General features: G+C 44.6%; 1 protein-coding gene across 3 annotated transcripts; it reads left to right on the top strand.

The window, feature by feature from the left end:
* The first annotated feature begins 10,056 nt into the window (after positions 1-10,056).
* LOC128644531 (uncharacterized) lies at positions 10,057-15,206 on the top strand. 3 transcript variants are annotated; one of them, XM_053697123.1, is made up of 3 exons: positions 10,057-10,794; positions 13,294-13,454; positions 14,243-15,206. In XM_053697123.1, exons 1-3 carry the CDS (start codon positions 10,113-10,115, stop codon positions 14,258-14,260), a joined length of 861 nt encoding a protein of 286 aa, XP_053553098.1. In that variant the 5' UTR covers positions 10,057-10,112; the 3' UTR covers positions 14,261-15,206. The 3 variants fall into 3 exon arrangements, with proteins under 3 accessions (XP_053553098.1, XP_053553092.1, XP_053553087.1); XM_053697117.1 differs by lacking the exon at positions 13,294-13,454; XM_053697112.1 differs by having other exon boundaries at positions 10,057-13,454.
* Positions 15,207-17,942: the final 2,736 nt, after the last annotated feature.

Genomic DNA, 17,942 nt, shown 5'->3' with positions numbered 1-17,942 from the left:
TCTCCCTACCTTGTCTTCATCCAACCGGGCCGAACTCCTCATCCGATCCGGGCGATGTCTATCCAAGCGGCAAAGAAGAGGTCTTCATCCCAGCGATGTCTTTATCCAAGCGGCAGCAAAGTCTTCTTCCATCGGGCAGCATCTTCCATCAAGCGGCATCTTGAATCTTCTCTCCACTGACGCGGAGCATCCATCCCGGCCGACGACTGAACGACGAATGAGGTACCTTTAAATGACGTCATCCAAGATGGCGTCCGTCGAATTCTGATTGGCTGATAGGATTCTATCAGCCAATCGGAATTAAGGTAGAAAAATCTGATTGGCTGATTGAATCAGCCAATCAGATTCAAGTTCAATCCGATTAGAGTAGGGGTATGTGGGTGGTGGGTTTTAATGTCGGGGGGGGGGGGGTTGTATTTTTTTACATGCAAAAGAGCTGAAAATACTTTGGGGCATGCCCCGCAAAAGGCCCTTTTAAGGGCTGGTAAGGTAATAGAGCTGTTAACTTTCGTAATTTAGAATAGGGTAGGGACTTTTATTATTTTGGGGGCTTTGTTATTTTATTAGGGGGCTTAGATTAGGTGTAATTAGCTTAAAAATCTTGTAATATTTTTTTATTTTTTGTAACTTAGTTTTTTTTATTTTTTGTACTTTAGTTAGTTTATTTAATTGTATTTAATTGTAGCTACTTGTAGTTAATTAATTTAATTTATTTAATGATAGTGTAGAGTTAGGTTTAATTGTAACTTAAGTTAGGATTTATTTTACAGGTAATTTTGTATTTCTTTTAGCTAGGTAGTTATTAAATAGTTAATAACTATTTAATAACTATTCTACCTAGTTAAAATAAATACAAAGTTACCTGTAAAATAAATATGAATCCTAAAATAGCTACAATGTAATTATTAATTACATTGTAGCTATCTTAGGGTTTATTTTACAGGTATTTAGTTTTAAACAGGAATAATTTATTTATTGATAGTTTAGTGTTAGGTGTAATTGTAACTTAGGTTAGTTTTTATTTTACAGGTAAATTTCTCTTTATTTTATCTAGGTAGCTATTAAATAGTTAATAACTATTTAATAGCTATTGTACCTAGTTAAAATAAATTTAAATTTGCCTGTAAAATAAAAATAAATCCTAAGATAGCTACAATATAATTATTAGTTATATTGTAGCTATCATACGGCTAGATTTGGAGTTTTGTCGGTAACGACCCGAAAAACTAACGCCAGCTTTTTTCTGGCCGCACCATAAAAATAACTCTGGTATTGAGAGTCCACAGAATGGCTGCGTTAGGCTCCAAAAAAGGAGCGTAGAGCATTTTTAACGCAGCTTCAACTCTCAATACCAGAGTTGCTTATGCAAGCGGCCAGCCTCAAAAACGTGCTTGTGCACGATTCCCCCATAGGAAACAATGGGGCTGTTTGAGCTGAAAAAAAACCTAACACCTGCAAAAAATCCGCGTTCAGCTCTTAACGCAGCCCCATTGTTTGCTATGGGGAAACACTTACTACGTCTGCACCTAACACCCTAACATGTACCCCTAGTCTAAACACCCCTAGCCTTACACTTATTAACCCCTAATCTGCCGCCCCCGCTATCGCTGACACCTGCATTTTATTTTTAACCCCTAATCTGCCGCTCCGTAAACCGCCACTACTTACATTATCCCTATGTACCCCTAATCTGCTGCCCCTAACACCGCCGACCCCTATATTATATTTATTAACCCCTAATCTGCCCCCGTCAACGTCGCCTCCACCTGCCTACACTTATTAACCCCTAATCTGCCCTCCCTAACATCGCCAACACCTAACTTCAATTATTAACCCCTAATCTGCCGACCGGAGCTCACCGCTATTCTAATAAATGGATTAACCCCTAAAGCTAAGTCAAACCCTAACACTAACACCCCCCTAAATGAAATATAATTTTAATCTAACGAAATTAATTAACTCTTATTAAATAAATTATTCCTATTTAAAGCTAAATACTTACCTGTAAAATAAACCCTAATATAGCTACAATATAAATTATAATTACATTGTAGCTATTTTAGGATTAATATTTATTTTACAGGCAACTTTGTAATTATTTTAACCAGGTACAATAGCTATTAAATAGTTAATAACTATTTAATAGTTGCCTAGTTAAAATAATTACAAAATTACCTGTAAAATAAATCCTAACCTAAGTTACAATTAAACCTAACACTATACTATCATTAAATTAATTAAATAAAATACCTACAATTACCTACAATTAAACCTAACACTACACTATCAATACATTAATTAAATACAATATCTACAAATAACTACAATGAAATAAACTAACTAAAGTACAAAAAATAAAAAAGAACTAAGTTACAAAAAATAAAAAAATATTTACAAACATAAGAAAAATATTACAACAATTTTAAACTAATTACACCTACTCTAAGCCCCCTAATAAAACAACAAAGCCCCCCAAAATAAAAAATGCCCTACCCTATTCTAAATTACTAAAGTTAAAAGCTCTTTTACCTTACCAGCCCTGAACAGGGCCCTTTGCAGGGCATGCCCCAAGAAGTTTAGCTCTTTTGCCTGTAAAAAAAACATACAATACCCCCCCCCAACATTACAACCCACCACCCACATACCCCTAATCTAACCCAAACCCCCCTTAAATAAACCTAACACTAAGCCCCTGAAGATCATCCTACCTTGTCTTCACCTAACCGGGTATCACCGATCCGTCCTGGCTCCAAAATCTTCATCCAACCCAAGCGGGGGTTGGCGATCCATCATCTGGTGGCTGAAGAGGTCCAGAAGAGGCTCCAAAGTCTTCATCCTATCCGGGAAGAAGAGGCGATCCGGACCGGCAACCATCTTGATCCAAGCGGCATCTTCTATCTTCATCCGATGACGACCGGCTCCATCCTGAAGACCTCCACCGCGGACCCATCTTCTTCCGGCGACGTCCAACTGAAGAATGACGGTTCCTTTAAGGGACGTCATCCAAGATGGCGTCGCTCTAATTCCGATTGGCTGATAGGATTCTATCAGCCAATCGGAATTAAGGTAGGAATATTCTGATTGGCTGATGGAATCAGCCAATCAGAATCAAGTTCAATCCGATTGGCTGATCCAATCAGCCAATCAGATTGAGCTCGCATTCTATTGGCTGTTCCGATCAGGCGACGTTGAGGGGGGCAGATTAGGGGTTAATAAATATAATATAGGGGTCGGCGGTGTTAGGGGCAGCAGATTAGGGGTACATAAGGATAACGTAAGTGGCGGCGCTTTGCGGTCGGCAGATTAGGAGTTAATAAGTGTAGGCAGATGGAGGCGACGTTGAGGGGGGCAGATTAGGGGTTAATAAATATAATACAGGGGTCAGCGGTGTTAGGGGGAGCAGATTAGGGGTACATAAGGATAACGTAGGTGGCGGTCGGCAGATTAGGGGTTAAAAAAATTTATTTGAGTGTCGGCGATGTGGGGGGACCTCGGTTTAGGGGTACATAGGTAGTTTACGGGTGTTAGTGTACTTTAGAGTACAGTAGTTAAGAGCTTTATAAACCTGCGTTAGCCCATAAAGCTCTTAACTACTGACTTTTTTCCTGCGGCTGGAGTTTTGTCGTTAGATGTCTAACGCTCACTTCAGAAACGACTCTAAATACCGGAGTTAGAAAAATCCCATTGAAAAGATAGGATACGCAATTGACGTAAGGGGATCTGCGGTATGGAAAAGTCCCGGCTGAAAAGTGAGCGTTAGACCCTATTTTGAGTGACTCCAAATACCGGCGGTAACCTAAAACCAGCGTTAGGAGCCTCTAACGCTGGTTTTCACGGCTAACGCCAAACTCCAAATCTAGGTCTTAGGGTTTATTTTATAGGTAAGTATTTAGTTTTAAATAGGAATAATTAATTTAATAAGAGTTATATTTATTTAGATTTATTTAATTAATACTTAAAGGATTACTTTCTGTTATAATTTTTAAGCTAAACAACTAACATATTAAAGTTAATAAACACTAATTAAAACCTACTGACCTATATTTTCTCCAAAACGAAGTTTCATAACGTTCTAAAAGTTATATCTTTTATTCGCCGATGATGTCACGTTATCCTGCCCACTATTTTCAGCACTGCATGTTCAAAATACTTAAACCAATAACTTTGTGTTTAAAGCGCCATTTTGAAACCTAGGTATTGTAAACGGATTGGTACAGAGCAAAGGATACCCACGGAGTGGGTTTGGAAAACAATTAAATTTGCAGACAAGATTTCTGATATATGGTACAGATATGTTAATGAAATGCTATTGATAAAAAGCGTATTTGGGGTAGTTAGTTTGTAACAGGCATAGAAAAAATTTACTTCAAGTGGCCCTTTAAGATAGGGGGGTGTTAGGGTTAGTGTTAGACTTAAGTTTAAGGGTTAATAATTTTATTATAGGTGGCGACAGTGTAGGGGGGGCAGATTAGGGGTTAATAAGTTTAATATAGGTGACGGCGGGGTCCGGGAGCGGCAGTTTAGGGGTTAAACAATTTATTTAGTTGCGGCGGGGTCCGGGATCCACAGTATAGGGGTTAATAAATTTATTATAGGTGGCGGCGGTATGGGGGGGGGCAGGATAGGGGTTAATAGGTGTTATGTAGGTGGCGGCGGGGTCTGGGAGCGGCGGTTTAGGGGTTAATACATTTATTATAGTTGCGGTGGGGTCCGGGAGCGGCGGTTTAGGGGTTAATAACTTTATTTAGTTGCGGGGGGCTCCGGGGACGCCAGTATAGGGGGTAGAACAGTGTAGTTTAGTGTGGGTGCTTAGAGACAGCTTATCAATAAAGCTGTAAAAAAGCCGAAGAGCAGCGAGATCGGATGAGTGATAACTATCACAGTCCGCTGCTCATCGCCCTTGGTGCGCGGCTTTTTGACAGCTTTTTGATAACTTTTGCAAGCGTATTCAGGTTCGCAGCGACGATTTGAGGCGAGCTTAGGCCGGCGTATTGGGGCCGGCGAAGGCAGGTAAGTAGACACGTTGATAACTAGAGGCCTTAGTCATTGTCTGGGGATAAAGCAAAACTGTTCTCTAAAGATGATGGTTACACAGTAGAAATATAAAAGGGAAAATGAAAAAACACGAAGGTTTGACACAATGAACAAGTTTCCTCAGTTCTGTTTAAGTACAAAGGGATTGAAAGCAAAAGAGCACTCAGTAAATTATCATTTTACAATGCTACAGTAACTATAATATTTCCTTGCCAGTTACTTATGTAATATTAATCAGGTTCCTATAAAATGGCAATAAAACGTAAAGCGCAGTCGGCTGCCACAGACTTATTAAAAAAAGGCTTCATATATTAGCGAGTTAATGCAAACTTAAGAGCAATATAATTTAACGCACTTGTGGGTCCTTCTAGATTGTTAAACAGGAGAGAAAAATGTTACATGGAGCAGATCAGAAATGCTTCAATAGAGAGGAAAATACGGCACATAAATCTGCAGTAAATGAAGCGCTTTCCCTGCGCTAATGTTTTATAGAACAAGTGTTCTGGCGGATTATAACTAGCAACAGGTAACCTGCACTGTTCATTAATACTGACCCTAGTTGGCCTGGAATCGGAGCAGTAATACTGACCATAGCTGCCCTTGTTACAAGAGTAACAATATGGAGTAAATATGGAGTTTAGGAGCGCTGTAAGCTAAATGAGATAGTCTGGAGACCTCTATACAATTTAACAAAAGTACATATATTTAAAACATAAAAACATAAATAAATATATATATAGCAATGATATATGTTTGGGACGTCTCCCTGGATTTAAAATAAGCAATGTTATGTTATATAAAAACAATTCAATATTTGTGTTCTGGTGATCTTTCTAAATAATTCCACCTTTCTAATTTTATTTTCCTTATTCCACCTTAATAATTTTTTGCCGCAGTTTTTGTGGCTTTTTTCTCAGTGTTGCTATTTTCAATCAAAAAGTAACAATGTCTCTCTTCATAATTCAATAAATTGTAATAATGTAATTCACTTGTCTTTACACTGTCTCTGGATGTTTTCTATAACTTGTAAACTTTGCTGTAATAAGGATAGTTCTGTTTATGTATAAGGATGGGCTTACCGGGTCTTCTGACACATCTGTGTCTGATGGAATCAAGGTGTTTCTTACCGGTATATGTTTTCTGCCTTTCCTCTTTGCATAAAGCAAGTATCTTTGGTATCGAAACCTGGACCACGTTCCTGCGTGTATGGGTTTCTTTTATGCTGCCGGCTTGAAGCAACTTTTACCCCTGCAGTTAGGGTTCTGTGTTTCCCGGGCAGCCTCCTGAGACAGGTATTTGCGATGCACGCCTCCAGCGTGTGTGTGAGAACTCGGACTTGCATTTACAAACGGCCATTTGTTTTAAGCTTTCTTTCCCTCTGCTTCTTTCAAAGCGGGGTAAGTTTAGTGGATGTCCAGTTCTTTCTAGTGTAGAGAACGTCTACGCGTTTCGCCAATAGGCTTTATGAAGACGGATGATGTTAGTTGTTACACCGGCATTTTAAAAAGCCCTCCTTCCATTTTGATTGGTTGATAGGTATTCTGTTCTGATAGGTGTCTTTAAAAAGGTGGATTTCTCTGATTTCTATAAGGTGGAATCTTTTTGCTTCTTTCTTTGTTACTTTATAAGAACTTTAGATATCCCATGTTTGCGGCTTTGTATAAGGTGGAATATTTTTGCTTTTTTCTTTGTTATTTTATGAAATCTTTCTGTATCTGATATATTTGGCTTTTTCAACAATATCTAAGTTTGGAATTCTTATCATACGGTGATCGTTAATTTTCCACATATATACAAAAAGTTTAGTACAATAGAAACGAATATAGGTATCTATAATCACGATATGAAGTAAAAGGTTGATAATTCCACCGTATGATAAGAATTCCAAACTTAGATATTGTTGAAAAAGCCAAATATATCAGATACAGAAAGATTTCATAAAATAACAAAGAAAAAAGCAAAAATATTCCACCTTATACAAAGCCGTAAACATGGGATATCTAAAGTTCTTATAAAGTAACAAAGAAAGAAGCAAAAAGATTCCACCTTATAGAAATCAGAGAAATCCACCTTTTTAAAGACACCTATCAGAACAGAATACCTATCAACCAATCAAAATGGAAGGAGGGCTTTTTAAAATGCCGGTGTAACAACTAACATCATCCGTTTTGATAAAGCCTATTGGCGAAACGCGTAGACGTTCTCTACACTAGAAAGAACTGGACATCCACTAAACTTACCCCGCTTTGAAAGAAGCAGAGGGAAAGAAAGCTTAAAACAAACGGCCGTTTGTAAATCCAAGTCCGAGTTCTCACACACACGCTGGAGGCATGCATTGCGAATACCTGTCTCAGGAGGCTGCCCGGGAAACACAGAACCCTAACTGCAGGGGTAAAAGTTGCTTCAAGCCGGCAGCATAAAAGAAACCCATACACGCAGGAACGTGGTCCAGGTTTCGATACCAAAAATACTTGCTTTATGCAAAGAGGAAAGGCAGAAAACATATACCGGTAAGAAACACCTTGATTCCATCAGACACAGATGTGTCAGAAGACCCGGTAAGCCCATCCTTATACATAAACAGAACTATCCTTATTACAGCAAAGTTTACAAGTTATAGAAAACATCAAGAGACAGTGTAAAGACAAGTGAATTACATTATTACAATTTATTGAATTATGAAGAGAGACATTGTTAATTTTTGATTGAAAATAGCAACACTGAGAAAAAAGCCACAAAAACTGCGGCAAAAAATTATTAAGGTGGAATAAGGAAAATAAAATTAGAAAGGTGGAATTATTTAGAAAGATCACCAGAACGCAAATATTGAATTGTTTTTATATAACATAACATTGCTTATTTTAAATCCAGGGAGACGTCCCAAACATATATCATTGCTATATATATATTTATTTATGTTTTTATGTTTTAAATAAATGTACTTTTGTTAAATTGTATAGAGGTCTCCAGACTATCTCATTTAGCTTACAGCGCTCCTAAACTCCATATTGTTTTGTCACTTTATAATTATATACGGTAATTATAGGGAAGATTACCTGTGAAGGAGCTTTAAGATTAGATTCCAGGCGCAGTTTCTTATATATCCATTTTTAACTTGTTACAAGAGCTGTAATACTGACCATAGCTTCCCTGGTTACAGGAGCAGTAATACTGACCATAGCTTACCTGGTTACAGGAGCAGTTATACTGACCATTGCTTCCCTGGTTACAGGAGCAGTAATACTGACCATAGCTTCCCTGGTTACAGGAGCAGTAATAATGACCATTGCTTCCCTGGTTACAGGAGCAGTAATACTGACCATAGCTTCCCTGGTTACAGGAGCAGTAATACTGACCATAGCTTCCCTGGTTACAGGAGCAGTAATACTGACCATAACTTCCCTGGTTACAGGAGCAGTAATACTGACCATAACTTCCCTGGTTACAGGAGCAGTAATACTGACCATAACTTCTCTGGTTACAGGAGCAGTAATACTGACCATAACTTCCCTGGTTACAGGAGCAGTAATACTGACCATAGCTTCCCTGGTTACAGGAGCAGTAATACTGACGATAACTTCCCTTGTTACAGGAGCAGTAATACTGACCATAGCTTCCCTGGTTACAGGAGCAGTAATACTGACCATAGCTTCCCTTGTTACTGGAGCAGTAATACTGACCATAAATGCAGTGTAGGGCTTAGTATAAGCCTGGAGCAGTCTAAGGGTTAAGGCTGTAGGAGAGTGGGTTAGAAGAGAGAGGGAAGGTGCTGGGTGCAACATTGTTGCAATTTAGGGTAGGCCCCTCCTTACCAGTAGATAAGCCAAGTTCTCCCTTGCAACTTCCTCTTCTTCTCCGGATCCTGGCTGAAGCAGTTTTTTCTTAGCAGTTCTGTCATCACCAGTGCAGCTATGCATCGTTCCAGGCGTTCCACTCTGCCTCCCAGACGTTACCAGTCGGAACAGGAACCTCCTGCACCTGCAAAAGAAAAAATAAAGATAAGTGTTCAATCTATTTCTGAGGAGGATTTAGATATCATTCCCCCAACTCAATATACTACTGTTGTGTCAGCCCAGGTTCATAATGTGGAAGAGCAGGGACCTATTGATATTGAGTTAGCTCAGGAATCCCCCAGACCTCAAGCATTGCAGACCCAGCAGGCTAATTTACCCCTTGATAGTGTACAGGCCTCATTTTTAAGTGCTGTACCCCCTGCTGCTATGTCAGCAGTTTCTGACCTATTGAAAAACATAATATCCGCTATGGCTGCAGCCTCCCCAGGGCCCAGTGTGACACCAGCTGTTTTCCCTCCTGATCCTTCTAGTCAGGATCCGGATCCTGCTTTAACTACCCCCAGCAGGCATCGCCCTTTCACACCTCTCATTGAGGCACCACACGTGGCAACACGCGGTCCCCAGCCCGGCCGGAACATGGCCCCTGTAACGGCCCCTCAGCCCTCAACACCCGGACTTGCCCCTGGTCGCACCATACCCGAGGCCCATGCCATCCCAGGGCCTATGCTGCTCCCCCCGGGGCCTAGCGATCTCCTTCGCCAGCCGCGTGGTCCGGGTCCGACTTCCGGTGTCAACGCCATGTTAGTGACGTCACCGGAAGCGGACATCGGCACTTCCGGCTTGGCAGATTCCCGCGCGGTCACAAGGACATCGGCTCCCGGGGCAACGCCACTCGCAGGTGAGCACCGAGAGCCGTCCTTGGCCGTTGGCGGGTTATCAGTGGGGGGTCAGAGGGGCATTAACAGCGCAAGCAAACTGCGCAAGCGAACGGCAAATTTGAACGTTAATCCTCAGGGGCATCAAAGGGGTCGCTCCATCATAAGAGGTAGTACCAGGCAGATAGCCAGTGATAGGGGTAGGGGGACACGCAGAGTTAACCCTTCCAGGGCAATGAGGCCATTACAGTTTATACAAATGGGACATAACGCAAATGCCGTTCAGCAGGCCGCTCCCGATGTTATTAACCCACACAGGGCTGATAGTGGTTTAGTGCAAGTGGCCGCTCAGCCGCATGATATTGTGTCTAATAATAGCCTGCATGTGAATCAAGGCAATGTGCAAAGTATGCATGTTAATCAAAACATTGAGCATCATTTACCGTCTCATCATTTACCATCCCCCATTGGTGTGAATGCGGCTTTGAATGGTGTGAACGTACAAGCAGCTCCTCAGGGATATAATACACCCCTGGTTGGCATACATAATGCGAATGGGCAATCTTTAAGCCAGCTACAACATCCCATTATGTTAGGCATACAAGGAGTACAACCCCTTGATCAGGGTATCCACTCCCCCATTGCAGCCACGCAGGGCGCTCATGCACACTCATTAAACCATGCACAATCAATAAGCCAGGCATGCCATAACCCTATTGTAGACCAGCAGGGTGTGAATGCTCAGTCATCTGCGAATGGACAGTCAGTGAGTCAGGGATTTCATACACCACTTCATATAGCTCATCCACCCCTTGCTACTGATAATCCAGACACATCCATTGGGCAAAGTGCTCGCCAAATTCTTTCTCTTTTGCAGGGGGCAATTGGATCACAAAGTGCAGCAAAAACACGGACCAACACTGCCACAGTCATGAGTGGGGCGGATGCAGAAGTTCCAAGCAGCATTACAGCAGGAGCAGCAGCCACCACTTCCACTGCACAGCAAGGGTCTTCAGGACTCGCCCTCCAAAACCAGCCAGCAGGCCAGCCCGTTTCCAGCATGGGTCAGGGACCTCCTGCCATTAGTCACGGTGAGAATGCTTTATTTACACACAATGACCATTCTTCCTCTGACTCATCCTCTTCTGACTCAGGGTCTGAGACTGACTCTTCCTTGGGTTTACAAGGGGCAGGTCAGAAGAAAATGTTTAGAATGATTAAGAAAATTTTAAAGAGGGGGGTCAAGCCAGATACTAAGCAGGACAGCGCCAGTAACAACGCCCCGCAAACCCCATCTACAGAGGTGCCAGCTGAACCTCTCCCTACCAGGGCCATCTCCGAAAGGCGAGCAGCCCTTTACGGGGACGCAAGCCCAGGAAAAATATACTCATTGCATAGACACCTGCGCAAAAAGGTGGTCAGTAGAATCCACCGTGGAAAATATGTTAATATCTTTGACCTTTCGGTGGAGGCGTATAGGCAGAGAGAGAGGAGCGATGAGGGAACAGGGCCTAAAAAATTTAAACGCCCAGACACTTTTGATGAGTGGCTCCAGTGCTTCAGGGTTTTTTCCTCCTGTTATATCGAAAAGTACCCCTCCCAGAGTTTGCCTATCCTAAAATACACGGACACTATTCACTGGATTCAGCGTAATCACAGTGAAGGTGTGTGGAGGGAATATGATGCTGAGTTCAGGAGGAAAATGGCAGGAAATCCTTCCCTGACTTTTGACTCTACTGACAACCAGTTGTGGCAGCGAATGGACCCAAAAGGGGGTGCACCCGCTGCTGCAACTTCAACTCAGCAATCAGCGCAGCAGTCCTTTCGCAATACCAGAAGCAGGAAACGGGGGGGAACCTGCTGGCCCTTCCAGGACAAAAAATGCGAAAAGGGTAGCGCATGCACCTTCAGACATGTCTGCAGGTACTGCTCTGGTCCACACCCTGGCAGTGACTGCATCAAGCGAAGGGACCAGACCAATAAGCCCCCTTCAGCAAACTTGGGCCAGAAAGGCGGAAACGCCAATTAATGTACATGCCATGGCACCATGGTTGTGGGCTTACCCAGACCAGGCGGCGGCACGTATGTTATGGGAGGGTTTTTCATTTGGTTTTCATATCCCCACATTTAGGCAAATCAAGGGTAAGAGATTTAATAGGAACCTTATTTCAGCATACCAACACCCCCAAGTGGTGAGGGATAAAATTAATAAAGAAGTGACTTTAGGGCGAATGGCGGGCCCCTTTGCTGCCCCACCTTTACCTGATTTGGTCATTTCCCCGTTGGGGGTGGTTCCCAAGAAAGAGCCAGGGAAGTTTCGCCTCATTCAGCACCTGTCGTACCCAAAGGGTAGCTCAGTCAATGATGCCATTGACCCCCAACTCAGCTCGGTGCGCTATCAATCCTTTGATAGCGCACTAGACCTGGTCAGGAGGGCGGGTCATGGTGCTCTATTGGCGAAACTAGACATTGAGTCGGCATTTAGGCTTCTTCCACTCCACCCCTCAGTTTTCCATCTAATGGGTTGTAAGTTTGCAGGTGTGTACTACGTGGATCGCTGCCTGCCCATGGGCTGCTCTTTGTCATGCGCCTTGTTTGAGGCGTTCAGTAGTTTCCTTCATTGGGTCGTAGCTTCAGAAGTGGGCAGCGATCCCATAGCACACTACCTGGACGATTTTCTCATTGTAGGGAGAGCAGGCTCCGATGATTGTTTATCCACAATGAACATCATGCGCAGCGTCATGAGACATTTCGGGGTGCCCCTAGCAGAGGACAAAACGCAAGGCCCCGCGTCCTGTTTAGTTTTCCTGGGAATCGAAATCGACACCCAGGCTCGGCTCTGTAGGTTGCCACCTGATAAAGTTCAGGGCATGCTTGAGGCGGTCAGAGCGGCAGTCTCTAATGCAGTTATTTCCCTGAAACAGTTACAATCCCTGTTAGGTTTGCTTAATTTCGCTTGCAGAGTTATCCCCATGGGTCGGGTTTTTAACCGTAGACTGGAAAGACAGCTCAGTGGTAGGTCAAACCCGAAATCAAAGATAACCCTAGGGAGTGAATTGCTGGCTGACCTGGTAGTCTGGGAACAGTTTCTCACGCGATTTAACGGGATTCGGGTCTGGCGTACCCCTCCCATGTCTAGCCAGTTACTGCACCTTTTCACTGACGCAGCTGGTTCGCACGGTTACGGGGCCTATTTCCAGGGAGAGTGGAGCGCGGAGCCCTGGCCGGAGTCCTGGGCCCCGGCGGGCCTTACTCGAAACCTGACTCTCCTGGAGCTATTCCCCGTGGTCTTGGCGGTCGAGCTGTGGGGTGGGAAGTTGTCGAACAGGACTGTTGTGTTCTGGACAGACAACATCAGTGTGGTCTTTGCGATCAATAACTTGTCAGCCACCTCAGCAAAGGTCATTACCTTGCTGCGCCACCTGGTGTTGCGCTGTCTGGACCTTAACATCCAGTTCCAGGCCCGTCATGTCCCGGGCGTCGACAATGTTGTAGCTGACGCCCTGTCACGATTCGAATGGGCGACATTTCGCAAGTTAGCCCCCACAGCTGCAGCCGTGGGCTTACGCTGTCCTGATTTCCTTTGGCAGCTCGTCCTTCCTGGATAGCCTTACTGCCGTTGGTCCGCTCCTCCTTAGCACCATCCACTTGGCACGCCTATGCCCGCATGTGGTCTGAATGGGACGATTTCTGTGCGTCCAGGGGAGCCGACGCTGCTCAGGGGTCTAGGGACAACTTACATGATTGGCTGGTGAGTTTGCATGCCTCTGGGGCACGTCAGGGGGCAATACAGTCCAAATTGGCCGCCCTCTCATTTTTCTATAGGGCATTAGCCATTCCTGACCCAACCAATTCCTTTTTTATTAGGCAGGTGATCAAGGGTTGGGGCAGATCGCAGCAGCGGAAAATAGACACGCGCGAACCCATCACCCGCGACCGCCTGGAGCGTTTGCTCTTGGCGCTCGACGTGGTCTGTAGATCAGATTTTGAAGCCCTACTCTTCAAAACTGCGTTTAATCTGGCCTTTGCCGCCGCTCTTAGAGTTAGTGAGGTAGTAGCACCCTCCAAGCAGGCGTCTGGGGCAGGTATACAATTGCAACATGTTAGAGCTGCCCCTGATTCCTTACTTCTTTTTCTGCCGCGATCAAAGACAGATCAGGAGGGTAAGGGAACCTGGATCCCCGTTCACCCTCAGGTGAACAGCGCATGCTGCCCGGTTAACTGCGTTAATCTTTACCTGGCTCAAAGGCCGCCTGGCCCGGGGCAATTCCTGGTCCATGCGGACGGCAGATCCCTTTCCAAATTTCAGTTCGGTAGGGTCCTAAAATTGGCGGCAGTCCAGGCGGGGCTGGACGCTAGCAGACTTGCCCCGCACTCTTTTCGCATAGGGGCCGCGACTAACGCTGCGCAAGCGGGCTCCTCGTGCGAGGACATAAAACGTATTGGGCGTTGGCGGTCCAATTGTTTCAGAACCTATGTCCGTCCAATTGTTTAATGTTTAGATGTTAATTCAGGATACTAAAATGTTTGTCTCCACAGGCACTACCCCCGGGGTGAAGCGAATCTGGATTGTGGGCCACTCCTTTGTCCACTGGGCCTCCCTACGCTGTGCGTCCCTCCCATTTGGCCAATCCCTAGGTCTCCCTACCAACAAGGCATCCGTTAGGTGGTTGGGTGATAGGGGGATGTGCTGGCCCCAATTAGCAGGAACCATATCCGAGGCCCTGGTACGCTGGGGGAAGCCTCACATTATTATTCTTCACCTAGGGGGTAACGATGTGGGGGCCATACCAGTTTTACAGTTGATTAAGGTTATGCAGGCAGACATTGGGTGGCTAAGAGTACGCATCCCGGGGGTCATGATAGGGTGGTCCCATATAATACCCCGTCTCCACTGGAGGCATATGTCGGCCCATACGGCGGCATACCGGGTTAGGAAGAAGATCAATGCGTCTGTAGCGAAAACCGTCACTGGGTCAGGTGGCTTCGTGGTACGGCACGAAGCCATTTCGGCTGATAGAACCGAGCTATATAGAAGGGATAAAGTTCACCTTTCTGATGTGGGGCTGGATTTATTCATAGGGGACATTCAGAGAGCTCTGTTACCCCTCCTGTAAATCGGGTTGTGGGTTGGCGGCAAGGGTACCATTAAAATGCTTCCTTGTGGCGGGAGATCCTCGGTCCGGTTGCGCAGGAGAAGGTCGCTAGGGGTGAGTGATGGCCAGACTTCCGGGGAGGAGGGTAGGCCCTCACGTGCACGTGACGGTAACCCTCCTTCCTCCCTTTTGAGGGATGGTCACGTGATCTCTGCAACCCCTCAGCGTCATCTCCTTTGGGCAGAGAACCCTCTGCTGCTGTTCCCGTTGGGCCGGTGATCTCCTGCTGTTCTGGGTATCTGATCTCTATGCCGCCATATATATTTTCAGTTCTATCAGTTCTATCTAGTTTGTTAGGTTAATAAAATTTTATGGCCTGTGACGGTCACAAAATTTTTCCCATAAAAGTTTGTCTGTGGTTATTTCGCACTACATTCTCATGTACATAGTTATTTATTAAGTTATGTTAAATCCTCTCCTCTGTGAAGAAGGATCCGGTAAGCATTTAATCCCTTAATGCAGTGTAGGGCTTAGTATAAGCCTGGAGCAGTCTAAGGGTTAAGGCTGTAGGAGAGTGGGTTAGAAGAGAGAGGGAAGGTGCTGGGTGCAACATTGTTGCAATTTAGGGTAGGCCCCTCCTTACCAGTAGATAAGCCAAGTTCTCCCTTGCAACTTCCTCTTCTTCTCCGGATCCTGGCTGAAGCAGTTTTTTCCCTCCCTCCCTTCCCCTTTTGTAATGTTTTAATGATGTGTATTTTCGACGGCACCTTAATGGCAGGGCTATGGCTACTCACCCTAGGCCCAATAAGCCATTACTGTAGGATATGGATCTCCTCTCCCTGTTATGCGGTTTACACGGCTTGGTAACAGGGAATCCTTATCTAGGTGGAAGATCTTCTTTCACCCTGGCGGCGGGAGATCCTCGGTCCGGTTGCGCAGGAGAAGGTCGCTAGGGGTGAGTGATGGCCAGACTTCCGGGGAGGAGGGTAGGCCCTCACGTGCACGTGACGGTAACCCTCCTTCCTCCCTTTTGAGGGATGGTCACGTGATCTCTGCAACCCCTCAGCGTCATCTCCTTTGGGCAGAGAACCCTCTGCTGCTGTTCCCGTTGGGCCGGTGATCTCCTGCTGTTCTGGGTATCTGATCTCTATGCCGCCATATATATTTTCAGTTCTATCAGTTCTATCTAGTTTGTTAGGTTAATAAAATTTTATGGCCTGTGACGGTCACAAAATTTTTCCCATAAAAGTTTGTCTGTGGTTATTTCGCACTACATTCTCATGTACATAGTTATTTATTAAGTTATGTTAAATCCTCTCCTCTGTGAAGAAGGATCCGGTAAGCATTTAATCCCTTACTTCCCTGGTTACAGGAGCAGTAATACTGACCATAGCTTCCCTGGTTACAGGAGCAGTAATACTGACCATAGCTTCCCTTGTTACAGGAGCAGTAATACTGACCATAACTTCCCTGGTTACAGGAGCAGTAATACTGACCATAGCTTCCCTGGTTACAGGAGCAGTAATACTGACCATAACTTCCCTGGTTACAGGAGCAGTAATACTGACCATAACTTCCCTGGTTACAGGAGCAGAAATACTGACCATAGCTTCCCTGGTTACAGGAGCAGTAATACTGACAATACCTTCCCTGGTTACAGGAGCAGTAATACTGACCATAGCTTCCCTGGTTACAGGAGCAGTAATACTGACCATATCTTCCCTGGTTACAGGAGCAGTAATACTGACCATAGCTTCCCTGGTTACAGGAGCAGTAATACTGACCATAACTTCCCTGGTTACAGGAGCAGTAATACTGACCATAGATTCCCTGGTTACAGGAGCAGTAATACTGACCATAGATTCCCTGGTTACAGGAGCAGTAATACTGACCATAGCTTCCCTGGTTACAGGAGCACTAATACTGACCATAGATTCCCTGGTTACAGGAGCAGTAATACTGACCATAGATTCCCTGGTAACAGGAGCAGCAATACTGACCATAGCTTCCCTGGTTACAGGAGCAGTAATACTGACCATAGCTTCCCTGGTTAAAGGTGCAGTAATACTGACCATAGCTTCCCTGGTTACAGGAGCAGTAATACTGAACATAGCTTCCCTGGTTACAGGAGCAGTAATACTGACCATAGATTCCCTGGTTACAGGAGCAGTAATACTGACCATAGATTCCCTGGTTACAGGAGCAGTAATACTGACCATAGATTCCCTGGTTACAGGAGCAGCAATACTGACCATAGCTTCCCTGGTTACAGGAGCAGTAATACTGACCATAGCTTCCCTGGTTAAAGGTGCAGTAATACTGACCATAGCTTCCCTGGTTACAGGAGCAGTAATACTGACCATAGCTTCCCTGGTTACAGGAGCAGTAATACTGACCATAGATTCCCTGGTTACAGGAGCAGTAATACTGACCATAGCTTCCCTGGTTACAGGAGCAGTAATACTGACCATAGCTTCCCTGTTTACAGGAGCAGTAATACTGACCATAAATTCCCTGGTTACAGGAGCAGTAATACTGACCATAGCTTCCCTGGTTACAGGAGCAGTAATACTGACCATATCTTCCCTGTTTACAGGAGCAGTAATACTGACCATAGCTTCCCTGGTTACAGGAGCAGTAATACTGACCATAGCTTCCCTGGTTACAGGAGCAGTAATACTGACCATAAATTCCCTGGTTACAGGAGCAGTAATACTGACCATAGATTCCCTGGTTACAGGAGCAGTAATACTGACCATAGATTCCCTGGTTACAGGAGCAGTAATACTGACCATAGATTCCCTGGTTACAGGAGCAGTAATACTGACCATAGCTTCCCTGGTTACAGGAGCAGTAATACTGACCATAGCTTCCCTGGTTAAAGGTGCAGTAATACTGACCATAGCTTCCCTGGTTACAGGAGCAGTAATACTGACCATAGATTCCCTGGTTACAGGAGCAGTAATACTGACCATAGATTCCCTGGTTACAGGAGCAGTAATACTGACCATAGCTTCCCTGGTTACAGGAGCAGTAATACTGACCATAGCTTCCCTGGTTACAGGAGCAGTAATACTGACCATACATTCCCTGGTTACAGGAGCAGTAATACTGACCATAGCTTACCTGGTTACAGGAGCAGT

Source organism: Bombina bombina, chromosome 1, assembly GCF_027579735.1.
Source record: "Bombina bombina isolate aBomBom1 chromosome 1, aBomBom1.pri, whole genome shotgun sequence".
Taxonomy (NCBI): domain Eukaryota; kingdom Metazoa; phylum Chordata; class Amphibia; order Anura; family Bombinatoridae; genus Bombina; species Bombina bombina.
The sequence above is the reverse complement of the archived record's forward strand: the minus strand, read 5'-3'. Positions and strand labels throughout refer to the sequence as shown.

What these genes read in the sequence shown, in the direction of transcription:
- LOC128644531 (XM_053697112.1), top strand. Translation starts at nt 10,113, where the DNA reads ATGCATGTTAATCAAAACATTGAGCATCATTTACCGTCTCATCATTTA.